Genomic DNA, 14,833 nt, shown 5'->3' with positions numbered 1-14,833 from the left:
GCTTGAATATCAGACCTTTAATAGATAAATTTATTTTGTAAATTTTTTCCTTGGCTAATTTTGATCTTTCTAATTCTAAATGTAATGTTTTTCCTTTTATAAGTACTTGTCAGTTCATAGAATCAGTCCATTTATTTCCTGTGCCCCTTTCTATCCTTTGTTGTGCTTAAGAAATCCTCCTCTTATCATGACTTGTAAAGATTACCTCCTTCTGTTTTACTCTTTATGATATGGCCATGTAAATATTGTTCTTGTATCATTTAGAAGTTTATTGTGGCCTAATTTCTCAACTATGTGGAGAACTTAATCAAATTTATAAGAATACAAGTCATTCTCCAATTGATTAATGATGAAAAATATGAACAGTAATTAGTTATCTTTAGTTATATGAAAAAATGCTCTAGATCACTTTTTTTAACGTTTTTTTGCAAGGCAATGGGGTTAAGTGACTCTCCCAAGGTCACACAGCTAGGTAATTCTTAAGTGTCTGAGGCCAGATTTGAACTAGGGTACTCCTGACTCCAGGGCTGGTGCTCTATCCACTGAGCCACCTAGCTGCCCCTCTAAATCACTCTTGATTAGAGAAATGATAAACAAATCTGAAGTATAACCCCACACCTGTCAAATTGGACTGGCTAGTATGACATAAAAAGGAAAAGGACAACTGTCGGGGGAGATGCGGGAAAATGGGGCACTGATGTTTGTTAATGGAATAGTGAACTGATTCAGTCATTCTGAAGAATAATTTGAAACTGTATCCAAAGGTCTATAAAATCATGTATACCCTTTCACCCAGCAATATCAATTTTAGGTCTGTAATCCAAAGAAATAAAAAATAAAAGAAAAATACCTATATGTACACAAAAAATATTTATAACAGCTTTCTTTGTAGAAGCAAAGAATTGAAAATTGAGGGTGTTGTCCATCAGTTGGAAAATGGCTGAATGAGTTATGGTAAATGCTTGTAATGGAAATACTGTGTTATAAGAAATGAGCAAAATGCTTTCAGAAAAATTTGCCAAGAAGTACAGGAATACAGATGGAAAGTGAAATGAGCAGAACCAGAAGTTTGTACCTAGCAAGAGCAATATCATATGGTGATTGTCATGACTTTGCTATTCTCAGCAGTACAATGATCTAAGACAATTCTGATGAAAAATGCTATCCACTTCCAGAGGAAGAGCTAATGGAGTTTGAATGCAGATTGAAACATACTTTTAAAAACTTTTTCTGTGTTTTCTTTCACTGCAAGACTAATATATATTTTGCATGAAATGTAAAACCTATATAAAATTGCTTGCCTTTTCAATTAGCGTGGAGGGGGGGATGGAGACAGAATTTGGAACTCAATTTTAAAAAGTTAAAAGTTGTTTTTACATGTAACTGGGAAAAATATAAATAAAATTTTTATTTTTCTTATACATCCTTTTTATTTCAATTGCCTCTTTCTTAGAGATTGAACCCAGAAATTCTCTTAAAGATGATCCTCTTCCATTTGTTCTTTCATATTTTGAAATTATATTCATTGTATGCAATTTGAATGTTTTTTTAATATAATATCACTATGATTGAGTTCTTTAAGATATGTTTAAGTGTCTTTAGAATGTGATCACTTGGTAAAGGACTACTACATTTTATCTCTATCCCATGTGTCTAATATACTGCCTTGTACATGGTAGACATAGCCAGATAAGTTTTTCATGAAATGAAATTGGAAAAAAATTATGAAAAATTGAAGCTATTATATAATGAGGAAATGTTTTTTAGAGATAATAATTAAAATTGCATGGGAGACAATTCCTGAAAAATGGAGAGGTTAGAGTTGGACTTAAATGATCAAATAGTGCTGCCAAAAAGAATTGAAAGAATTTGATAGACAAGCTAGAAATAAAATGAGGAAAAAAAGAACTTTATGAAATCAAGGGAAATAACATACATTTGTTTATAAATTACTTCAAGAGTGAAGGCATTTTACATGTTTTCTCATTTGAACTTCATAACTTTTTTACTTCTGCATTTGTGATCTCTGAGATTCTTTTATCAGATCGACCTTCATCATTCTGTCTTTTCCTTTTCATCTAACCCAATTTTTGTCCTCACTATGATCTTCTGATCTTTCCCCCCCTCAATTCTTTCTCAGGCCATCATCCTTGCAATATGTACAATTTTCTCCATTCCCCATCTTGTCTCCTTAGTGAACCAGTTCAGCTCCATGCTGACCTCTTCTTTTATGTCACTTTGCCCTATTGTTGATCTCTCTCTCTCCCAAATTCCTCCCATCCTCTGCCTTTGTTCTCATTCATGAGTTGCTGAATAAGCTAGAAAAAAATCAACAAAACCATATTGATTAGATCCCTCTACAGATTGATGTCAGATATTCTCAACTGGATCCTCACTGTGGTCCGGCAGTTTGACAAATCACAAACCTTTTCATTCTCCTCTATCCTTTGATAGCTTCCCCTTCCCACACCCACTCAAACTGAAGACTTTGCCTCATACTTTTCTTGGAAAAAAATTGAGACCATTTGCTGAGATCTCTCTGTTCTCCTTTCTTCCTCATCTTGTATTGCCCAGATGCCTTCTGCCACTATCTCTGCCTTCACTACTACATCCCATAGTATGTTGGCCCTTCTCCATGCCAAGGATATGCATGTGTTTACCTGCACAAATGATCCTGTTCCATCAGATTCCCCCCTCCCCCTCCTACTTGCTTTTAATCCTCCTTGTCTATTGGTTTGGTACTTCCTTACTGATTTACAAACGTAGAGACAGCAAGATGCACAGTGGATAGAACAGTGGGCCTGGGAGTCAGGATGACAGATCATTTAGCCTCTGTTTTCTCAACTGTAAGTTGAGGATCATAACAGCACCTCCCTCCCGTAGTTATTGTGGAGATCAAATGAGATAACACTGGTAAAAAGCACTTAGTACAGTGTAGCCCTGGCACACAGTAGGCTCTTCCTAAATTCTCCTTTCTTTCTTTCCTTCCTACCAACATCCTCCTGACTTCACAATTTTCAAAAAGCCTCATTTGATTCAACTATCCCAGTTACTAGTCCTCCTATCATATATCTCTTTCTCTTTGTGGCTAATTTTGAGAAGATTGATCAACTGAAGCCTTTATTTCTTTTAGACTGTCAGTTTCTGCAGTTTGGTTTCTGATGTCATCATTTAATTAAATGCCCTCTTCAAAGTTACCATTGATCTCTTACTTGCTAATTGTAGTGGCCTTTTCTTAGTTCTCATCTTTCTCTGCAGCCTTTGACATTGTTGATCTCCCTCTTCTCCATGATATTTCCTTCTCTCTAAGTTTTTGTAGTACTGCTCTCTCCTGGTTCTTTTATATGTCTGACCACTTCTTCTCAGACTCCTTTCCTGGATCTTCATCTAGGTCATGCCTTCTAAAGGTGAGTGTCTCCCAGCACTCTGTCCTGGACCCTCTTTTCCCTATATACCATTTCAGAAGATGATCTTATCCCCTCCTCTGAATTCAACTATCTTCTCTATGCTAAAGATTCTTAGATCTCTAGTTTCTCTTTTAACTTTTTTTGTCTGACGTCTCCAAATGCCTATTGACTTTGCTGATCTGCATGTCCTATTGATGTCTTAAACTCACATCCAGAAATAAGTTCATTTCCTTTCTCCCAGAACTCTCCCTTCTTCTTGATTTTCCTATTACTGTTGAGACTACCCAATTACCCAATCATGCATACCTTTTTACTCTTCACCCCTCAAGTCCAATCAGTTGCCAAGTTCTGTCTATGCTACCTGTCTTGATTACATCTCTAGAAATGTACCCCCAGTACCATCTTCCCTCACTCCTGCATTTTCAGTCTGGTGTAAGCCTTTATTACCTCAGTCATAGACCATTTCAGTGATCAGCTAGTTGCTCTCTTTCTACCTGAAATCTATTTCATTTCCATTTCATTATCTTTCAACTGTGAAAGTAATTTTCATAAAATGAAGGTCTAAAACATCAGTGACTCTCTGTAAACTATGATTAAATATGCAATCCTTTGTTTAGCTATTAAAATCTCTCATAACCTGGTTCCTTAGCTTTTTAGTAATCATTTTGTTTTATTTCCCTCCATTTTTTCTTCTCTCCAGTAGCACCATCCTTTATCTTCAAAAAAATACTCTTATGTCTTGACGTATTTTCAGTCCATAGCCTTTCCTGGAATCCTTCCCTTCCTTTTCTCTATGTTCTGATTTTCCTGGTTTCTTCGAGTTTTATTTAAATCCCTATACCATAAGCTTCCACCGGAAGCCTTTATTACTTCTCCTTCATATTACTGGATTTGCTTTGAAATTATCTCCAGTTTATCTTGTAAATGTCTCTTCCTTGTACATAGTTGTTTACATGTTGTAACCCCCAACCCTTTCTTTGTATTTCTAGCTTTTAGCATTTGATCTAGCACATTTTAAAGAGGTGCTCAAAGTCGATGGATCTACTTTGTGAATTGGGTACTATATAATTATTATTCTTATTCATAAGTAAAATGAACTATTAGTGTCCAGTTCAGAGGTGAGATTTAAATGAATTAAACAAAGTAAGGGGCTCTATGAGCCAGAGACGAGTAGGGTATTCATTTCAGACTTGAGGTATAACTAAGGGAGAAGTACAGAGATGGAGAAAAAAAAATCAGAGTTCCTTGTGTATGGAACAGAGGAATGTCTCATTTGGCATGACAGTAGAGTTAGAGGAGTTATGCATAATGAAGTTGAATGGATAGCTTGTGACCAGATTGTGAAAACCAAACAAAAGAAGTGATAAATTTTCTAGAATTAATAAAGCGCAACTGTGACTTTTTGAAAAAGGAGTCATATGGTTAGCTTATCCTCATTTAAGAAAAAAATAATCTTGTATCTGTGTGAAAGATGAATGGTATTGAGAAGAGACATCATTCAGATGGGCATTACAATCATTGAGGTGAGGTGTGAAGGCCTGAGGGAGTAATGAAAAGGAGGCAGATATGAGAGATGTTGAAATAGATATAGGAAGATTGGACAAAGTCTTGATAATGTGCAGTATCTCCTAAGGGACATAAAACATTCAACTACAGAGAGATGGCAAAGAGAGAAATTAGAGGACAGTAGAAGACGTAGCTGTGTGGTACATCTATTCTGGAGAGAGCAGGTATTGATGAAGAATATAAAGTTCATAATCTGTATTTAAAGTTTTTCAAAATGATTACATTGCTGTATTCTTCCAGGATTAATTTTCTGTTACTAACTTTACAGTACAGCAGTCAGCCTTCCCACCTTTTTATTTTTATAAGTTTCTTTTAGTTGAATTATTTTTTTAAATTTTTGTAAAAATTGTATTTGTAGTGTATAAATTTTTCAGATAATCTTACATTTATATTTGTTACACAAATGCACAATTAAAAGTTCTTCTTGTCCAAGTTCTGATTTTTCATTTGATGTGTAATTAACTGAACTGTTATTCATGTTATTTTTTAAAGGATATATTTATGTTTATAACAAGACAGCTAAAAGGATTAGAAGATACAAAAAGTCCGCAATTCAATAGATATTTTTATTTACTTGAGGTAAGTAATATTTCATATCTTTTACCTTTGTTGTTAAAACTTTTTTCTCAGATCTTTTACATTGTAAATTTTTATAATTTAACTTTGCTCTCTTTTCTTGTTTTTTATTTTAGAATATTGCTTGGGTCAAGTCCTATAACATATGCTTTGAATTAGAAGACAGCAATGAAATTTTCACACAGCTTTATAGGACCTTATTTTCTGTCATAAAGTAAGTTTATTTTTATTTGATATTTGATAGTTTTATTTGATTTCCATTAATTTAGTTAGATACTATATTTCAGATTGAAGTTTTAAGAATTTAAGAAATTTTAAGAATCACCAATTTTGCAGGTTTTTTTGGTTAAGTATTTAGAACAATGGGGGCAGCTAGGTCTTGCAGTGGACAGAGGGGGCAGCTAGGTGGCGTAGTGGATAAAGCACCAGCCCTGGAGTCAGGAGGTCCTGAGTTCAAATCCTACCTCAGACAATAATTACCTAGCTGTGTATCCTTGGGCAAGTCACTTAATCCCATTGCCTTGCAAAAACCAAAAAAAAAAAGTATCTAGGACAGTATGGTAGTAGGTAAATTGTTCACCTTTGTTGATATAATAGATGTAGGAGACTTGTAAATTAGTTTTTGTGCTCTAAATAGTTTATCATTAAAGTAAAATTCTGATGTTGCTAAATTTAATGGAGGATTATCAGAATAGATAATCGGTCAGGAACTTTTCTATAACTATTTACATGATTGTTGTAGTAGATGATGATGATGATCAAACCAAATGAGGAACAAATCAGTGAACTCTCCATATCCTATTGAAGGATTCTGTAGATGGATTCTTTATAATTCAGTAATTCCTTGGTTTATTTAGTCTGTTTTATTTTCTTGGGCATGAGTATCCCTTTTAAGATACTGCAACTTTATTATAATGATGTCCTAAGGATCCAGTCAATAAACTTTAGAATTGGGACTGCCTAGGTTTATCTGGTACTTTTTTTTTTTTTTTAGGTTTTTGTAAGGCAAATGGGGTTAAGTGGCTTGCCCAAGGCCACACAGCTAGGTAATTATTAAGTGTCTGAGACCGGATTTGAACCCAGGTACTCCTGACTCCAGGGCTGGTGCTTTATCCACTATGCCACCTAGCTGCCCCCTCTGGTACTTGATTTTAGAAACTGTAGTCTTTAAACCTTTCTGAATGACATCCATATTGTTCTCTCAGACTAAATAGTAAATAATATTCTTGTATTAGGGTAATGAAGTATAATTTTACTGTATGATGCTTTAGAAATATATAACGCATTCTAAAGAAATTTAAATAAATTTGGATAATTTTTTAAATTATTGATCATTTTCAGTTCATATTAGTTGTGGGATAAAGTTATTTTTAAATTTATCATTATTAGAAATGATTTGCTAGACTAAATTTTGTCAAAGCTATTTACCTTCTAAAATTTTAAATTCTTAAATAAAATATTTGATCATAATATAAATTGATAAGAAATTGACTCCTATGTTGATAATACTTCAAAACACAAAGATATAAAAACCTTAACAGCCTATCTGTATTATTTCACTATTGTTTTATAAATTACAATGCTTGTCTGCACTCTTGTGATTAAATTGTTATCTGCTGTTCTAATCCACTAAAGAATATTAAATCTCTTTATCTAATTTTAGCAATGGCCACAATCAAAAAGTTCACATGCACATGGTAGACCTGATGAGCTCAATTATTTGTGAGGGAGATACTGTTTCTCAGGAACTTTTGGATACAGTTCTTGTAAATCTGGTGCCTGCCCACAAGGTAAATTGGAATACATTATTCATTTAACTTAACAGACATTTATTAGTCATGTACTATGATGAAAGCATTGTGTTAAATGTGGGTTTATAAAAATAAGAGTTATTTGTGCTATCAAGGAGTTTATATTCCAGTGAAGTTATGAATAGAAATCATTTAATACTTGATCATATTTGTGCCCAGAATATAATATTTTAAAAAATGACATAGCGCCATATGAATTCAATTAAAGTGTTGGTTTTAATATTCCTTTAAGTAATAGATAATTAAAAGAGTAACTAAAATTTTAGTTTGGATTTGTCTGCCCAAATATGCAAATATGCATAATTTTTCATTGAATTGCCTTATAATTTTAGGCATTATTTATATATTATTTCAAGACTTTTTTTAAAAGATTTTATTTATTTTGCGTTTTACAATTTTTCCCCTAATCTTACTTCCCTCTCCCCACCCCCATAGAAGGCAATTTGCCAGTCTTTACATTGTTTCCATGGTATACATTATTTCAAGACTTTTTGAGGTCTTGAAACTGTTGCATCGTATTGCTTTATATTCTTATGTATTCTATTTTAATAATAGACAAATTTTTAGATAGGATAAATGATTTTGTTTATAGAGAACCTCTTAGAGGAGGAAACTACCTCTATCACTTCATTTCTTCCTGCACCCTTTATGTAACTTCTAATCCTTAAATAGTTACTTTAAGAACTGAGAGTTAAAGTAAATAAGTCTTATATTTTTATATCAGAGGGGTGAACCATTTAAGATGGAGAAAAAGAAATTTTGGTGGAGGAGCAAGAAGTACACAGGGCAAATTATCTTTCTCGGAATCTCTGTGTATCTGATTCAAAGAATTGGACTTCTGTGAAAGATAGTATTTTATAAAATTTGTAGATTTAGCACCCATTTTAACATGAAGGCAATTCTTCTTGGTATGGTACTTAACCATGATATTTCAAGAAGAATGCCTCTTTTGAGTGTTGGCTGCTTTTTTTAGGACTGAATCAGAGTTTAATCTTTACTTTTGGAGCACCTAAATAACTTTCAAAATCCTGTCCAATTCTAAATTTATAATTCTATTTTTCTTAGTTTATTTTTTAGAATTAGGAATTAGTAGTCTGAAATGTTAAAGAGAACTATTTTGTATATGTGGGAGTGGAAAAATCATAAGGAAGGAGAAAGAATATAATTGGGTAAAGGATTATCCATTATTATACAGGAATTAAAATTGTATGAGTAAATAAGGTAGTATAAGTTGTAAAAAAAAAATCATTCAACAGGGAATCAAAAAACCAAACATTTTAGTTCCGCTCATGACACCCCAGATTTGTAAACTTGAGCAGTCATAAAGTGGACATTGAGTGGCACATGAAGGAATATATGTAAAAGAACACTGGAAATTCTTTGGTATCATACAAATAATGATTATGGGGGAGGAGTGCAACAATTGTATAGAAATCAAATGTCTATGAAATGAACAGCAATGTGGTAAATACCAGGGATAGGAAAAATCTTTCAAGGAGTTCAAATTGAGACAGTGTACAGTGAGAGTACAGTGGTAGGAGAAATGTTGCAAAATGTTATTTTGTCTTTGAAGTAAACTCCTTATTATGTTTATTTCTTAATTTTCATATCAGCAATTAAATCCAATCTACGCATGACAGTTAGTTGGCACAATAGATAAAGCATTATATTTATAGTCAGATTATGAATTCAAATCAAACTTCAGATACTTAGCATTGTGACTTGGAAAAGTCATTTCATCCTGTTTATGTCTCAGTCATCAGTAAAATGAACTGGAGTAGGAAATGACAAAACACTGTAATATCTTTGCCAAGAAAGTCCAAATAGAGTCTTGAAGAATTGGACACAATTGAAAAACTGAACTGCTTATTAGGGTTTTTTTTGGTTAAAAAAATTAGGGTGTTTTATATTTATATTTTTCAGAATTTAAACAAACAGGCATATGACCTGGCCAAGGCTTTACTGAAGAGGACAGCTCAAGCTATTGAACCCTATATTACCAATGTAAGTCCTGAATATGAATTGTTGTCAGTTAATATAGACAGAAGTACTGAAAATTTAACAAGTAACATCTGTTAAATGGAAATCGCATATTTTCTTTAGTTGTCCCCTTTTTAAAGAAATAATTATTTGATTTCTTTTTTTTTATAAGGTACTTCATTTTGTTCCTAATATACTGATGATTTTGATGATTTGTGTGTGTGTGTACTTTTTCCTCAATTAGAACTAGAATTAATTAGCAAACATTTATTATTCTTTATGCAAAATTCTGTGCAGCAGTTCCTGCCCTCAAGGAATTTATATTTTCCTTTGTAGTATAATCACTAAGTAAATAAAGACCAAGTAATGCAAAGTACTCTTTAAAGAGAGTGCTCAAAATGGGTCCTGGGACCTTAGAGGCAGCTTTGTATAGGAGATGGTATTTGAGAAATTTTTTGCTCTAGTGTTAGAGAAGCCGTGTATTCTAGATATTGGGGTGCTCTTGTGCAGAGATGAAAAATGTTCAGTAGAATGTTTATATGGGGGAAGCATGTTAGTTGGACTGTAAGAGTTTCTGAAGGGAGTAAAATGAAATAAAACTAGAAAGGTATATGTAAGCTATTTTGTCAAGGACTATAAGTGCTAATACCAAGGGTTTTTTTTTAATTTGATCCCAGAGGCAATAGGGTACTATTGAAGATATTTGGAAAAGGACATGGCATGGATTTGAATCCTACAGCTCACTTCATACATGAACAAAAATCCTAATAAAACACTCCAAAAGTGATGATCTAATGTTTTCTAGATGGTTGATATTAGGGACTATCTTCCCCCCCTTTTTTTTGTATTTTTAATAGTATTTAGTACATAGTAAATGTCCTAATAAATGCTTTTTTTTATTCATTCATTCAGATAATATATGTAATGCATCTTTCAGACTTTAAGGTTAGCTATTTTGTTTTGAAATGTTACATAGTTAAAATAAGTTTCCTTGTTTTAATTAAAAGAATTAGCTAATTTATATAATACATTGAAATTTGCAGGATGCTTTTTACATATATTATATTGTTTGATACTCACAACCATGTGAGATAATGCCCGTTTTCTCTTTTTTGACAGAAGAGAATCCTGAGACCGAGAAATTAAGTCATAGTGTTACATACCTATTATAAATTATCAGAATTCAGATTTAAATGTGTATTTTTTAAGTAAAAAAATTTTCCACCTAGCTGCATATTAATTTTTTAAAATTAACAACCTAACCACAAAGATAGATGTACCAAAGAGCTCTAAAATTTTATCCCAAACCCTTATAATTAGGTAAAACCAAACAAAATGCGGCAGCTAGGTGGTGCAGTGGATAAAACACCGGTCCTGGAGTCAGGAGTACCTGGGTTCAAATCCAGTCTTAGACACTCAATAATTACCTAGCTTGTGTGGCCTTCGTCAAGCCACTTAACCCCATTTGCCTTGCAAAAACAAAAACAAAAACCTAAAACCAAACAAAATGATAATAAAAATCTTTCCATTCTGTGACCTTTTCCCATGTTGCCTGAAATTGCCACTTTTGATCCTCTTTTGCTTTTCTTTTTTTTTTATAGTAGTTAACAGGTTTATGTGTATCTCTCTCACACACACACACAGGGACGAACACATTTATGATTATGATTGTATTTGTATTTATCACTTTTTTTGGATACGTGCCATTCTTAGCATTAATACATTGTATTTTATTCATTTCCCCTACTCTTTCTTTATATTACCATATTGCCAGACAAGCTGCACTTGTTTTTAGTCCCACCAATAAGGTTTGGTAGCTTTTTCTCCATCTCTTCTGTCACATTTGGTTTTGTAGTTATTTCCTACTTTTTGCAATTCTAGCAGTTATAAGTTGGAATTTTAGAATTATTTTAAAGTGCATTTCTCTGATTCTTAAAGAATACGAATATCTTTTCATGTGATTAACAATTTCTTCTTTAAATTATTTGTTTAGGGCCTTTGACAGTTGCTCCATTGCATTATTCTTGTAACTTTGTACCAATTCTTTATCAATTTTGTCTGTCAATTATTTGCCACAAATTTTTTTTCTTTAGATTGCTTTTCTTTTAATTTTAGAGGCAAGGCTGTTATATCAAGCCTTATTTTATAGCTGCAGTTTTTTTCTTGCAAGAGTGGAGAGAAAAGAAAAGCCATTAGAAAAGATGTTAGTAGAAAGCATTAACAATTCAGATTTTTGAACCTGAGAATAGACAAGTTTCATGGATATTTTTGGTGAATTCAGTCAGTCAGCATGTATTTATTTATTCACTATCTACCATATCAGCACCCCATGTCAAATCCAGTTCATGTTCTTGTCATCGCATCTGCTCCCTGATGTCTTGATCTTCTTTGAGAATGAAGGACAAACATCATCATTAACTACTATATGCTTCTAAGGGCTAGGAAAGCAAAGGATAATAGGGGAACAACTCATAACCTTAAGGGATTTACATTCTAATGGGGGAGACAGTGTGAGCATTTAAATATATATATATATATATTATATATCTACATGCACATATCCAAAGTATATGTGACTATATTTCATACATACATACACATGAATACATTTATGTAGATAGCATATAGTTATGTGGGGGAGAGACTGTAAGAGTCATGCTGGTTTTAGCCCTTCTCTATGGAATCATTATTGACAGATGAGATTTTTGTCAAGTATGACAATGTAATGTAATATATGTAATGAATTAATATGTTATTAGATGAGTTTAACTATATCCACATTCTATTTTTAATTTATTTTTTTTATTGATTTAAGGCAGTGGGGGTTAAATGACTTGCCTATGGTCATACAGCTAGGCAATTATTGCCTGTGGTCGGATTTGAACTCGGGTCCTCCTTACTCCAGTATATCCGCATTCTTGAAATAAATGAGATAGTAAAGAAATTTCAGATAAATGGAGTGCTTTGCATGTTCTCTTGAAGGACTGAATTAAAGAACTGGCAGAGTTGAATATATCCTGTGCCTAAATGCATCATGAAATATTTCATTATTCACTCCCTTATATTGACTTGTGACTTTGCTTAATTTATCTCATCTTATGGCATCATCAACTTTTCTTTGTTTTTTTCTGATTTTGCAAATTTTTTATGTGGATGAAGTTACATTCCTCTTTTTTTGGTTAGATTTTTTTGCAAGGCAGTGTTGTCAAGTGGCTTGCCCAAGGCCACACGGCTAGGTAATTAAGTGTCTGAGGCTGGATTTGAATTCAGGTACTCCTGACTCCAGGGCCTTTACTCTAATCCACTGTGCCACCTAGCCGCCCCAGTTGTATTCCTCTTGTACTGAGCTCTTCATTATTTTTTCAAGTCTCTTTACCATACCTCTCAATTTCTTTTCCAATTCTTTCTTTTAGTCTGAGTTATAAAATTATTTCTACTCTTTTTAAAAACTTTTTCTTTTATTTTTCTTCCAGATATTTTAATTGAATTTATATCCAGATGGTGTTTTGCTTTAAAACTTTGCTTATAGGGGGTGGCTAGGTGGCGCAGTGGATAAGAGCACTGGCCCTGGAGTCAGGAGTACCTGAGTTGAAATCCAGCCTCAGACACTTAATAATTGCCTAGCCGTGTGGTCTTGGGCAAGACACTTAACCCCATTTACCTTGTAAAAAACCTAAAAAAATCACAAACAAAAAACTTTGCTTATAGATGTTGTAGACTTACTCTCTTCTGAGTTTATTTCTTGGGAGGTTTATTGTGGAATAATATTCCTCTGTCTCTCTCTCTCTCTGTGTCTGTCTCTCTCTCTGTCTCTCTCTCTCCATTCTTTAAAAAAAAGTTTTGATTAGTATTTCATTTTTCCCCAATTATGTTTCCAGATAATTTTAGTATTCATTTATTTTGAACTTCAACTATTTCATCCTCCTTTTTTCTCTCCCCCCTTGTGAAAATTGTAGTCAATTTGATAAAGTTTATATATGTGCTATCATGTAATATATAATTTCCCTATTAGTCTCAGTTATGGAAAAAGAAGCACATCGAAAGGAAAACACCCCACAAGTTGGAAGAATAATTGAAGAAAATATATTTCAATGTACCTTCAGAGTTATCAGTTCTTTATTGGTATATGACATTTTCCATGAGTTCATTATCCTTGTATTGGATCATTGTGCTGCTGAGAAGAGCTGGGTTTTTTCATAGTTGATAAATTACACAATATTATGGATGCTGTGTGCATTGTTTTCCTGGTTCTTATTTCATTTTGTATCGGTTTGTACATTTTGCTTTGGTTTTTCTGAAATCTGCTTGTTTGTCATTTCTTATTGTACAATAGTATTCCATCACATTCATATACCATAGTTTGTTCAGCCATTCCCTAATTGATGGATATCCTTTCAGTTTCCAAGCTATTGCTCCCAGAAAAAGAGCTGCTGTAAGTATTTTTGCATAAGTAGGTCTTTTTCCCTTTTTTTATGATCTCTTTGGATTATACATATGCTGAATCAAAGGATATGCATGGTTTGGTTTCCCTTTGGGACATAGTTCCAAATTAATCTCTGAACGGTTGGGTCAGTTCACAATTTCACCAGTAATGCATTACTATTTCAGTTTTCCCACATCCCCTCTAACATTTATCATTTTCTTCTTTTGTCATGTTAACCAATCTTGATAAATATGTAATGGTATCTCAGAGTTGTATTTCTGTAATCAAAAAAACCTCTAAAGTCTTCTTCTTTGCCTATGGATAACATTGATTTCTTCCTCTGAAAACTGCCTGTCCATATCCTTTGACCATTTATCAATTGGGGAATGACTGGTGTTCTAATAAATTTGACTCAGTTCTTAGATCTTCCCTCCCTTCTATCATTCTCTATACCCTCTTTACCTAATGTCCTCTCCTCCTTAATTAAGATAGGTTTCCATATTCAACTGATTATGTATATTATTCCCTTTTTGAATGAATGCTGATGAGAACAAGGGTCAAGTGATGATGATTGCCTATCCTCTCATGTTCTCTTCTCCTTTAGTAGGCCTTTTGTGCCTCTTCATGTGAAATAATTTACCCTAGTACTTTTTTAATTCTCATCTCTTAAGTTTTTTCTTTTTTAATGTCAGTCCCTCAGATTTGCTTTAATTCTCTTACTATACTATTAGTGATAAAATTTTTAAGAATTATAAGTAGCTTTCTTGTAGGGAAGTAAACATTTCATATCCATTGAATCCCTTATATTTTCTTTTCCCTTTTTACCTGTTTATGTTCCTCTTGGGTCTTGATATTTTGATCTCCTTATGAAAGCTTGAAATCCTTCAATCTCATTAGTGATCTTTTTTCACTTGATGTATTCTCTTTTTTTTAAAGATTTTTTCAAGGCAGTGGGGTTAAGTGGCTTGCCCAAGGCCACACGGCTAGGTAATTATTAAGTGTCTGAGGTCGGATTTGAACCCAGGTACTTCTGACTCCAAGGCTGGTGCTCTATCCATTGCGCCACCTAG

At 33.2% G+C, this 14,833-nt stretch overlaps 1 protein-coding gene across 10 annotated transcripts in view; it reads left to right on the top strand.

Moving 5' to 3' along the window:
- PDS5B (PDS5 cohesin associated factor B) overlaps nt 1-14,833 on the top strand; it is a 249,318-nt gene that overhangs the window by 67,916 nt on the left and 166,569 nt on the right. For all 10 annotated transcript variants that reach the window (XM_074216065.1, XM_074216066.1, XM_074216063.1 and 7 more), the window contains 4 exons: nt 5,466-5,552; nt 5,666-5,763; nt 7,213-7,339; nt 9,284-9,364. In XM_074216065.1, the coding sequence (XP_074072166.1) occupies nt 5,466-5,552; nt 5,666-5,763; nt 7,213-7,339; nt 9,284-9,364 (393 nt within the window). The remainder of the gene's footprint in view (nt 1-5,465; nt 5,553-5,665; nt 5,764-7,212; nt 7,340-9,283; nt 9,365-14,833) is intronic.

This window comes from Macrotis lagotis, chromosome 1 (genome assembly GCF_037893015.1).
Source record: "Macrotis lagotis isolate mMagLag1 chromosome 1, bilby.v1.9.chrom.fasta, whole genome shotgun sequence".
Classification (NCBI taxonomy): domain Eukaryota; kingdom Metazoa; phylum Chordata; class Mammalia; order Peramelemorphia; family Peramelidae; genus Macrotis; species Macrotis lagotis.
The sequence above is the reverse complement of the archived record's forward strand: the minus strand, read 5'-3'. Positions and strand labels throughout refer to the sequence as shown.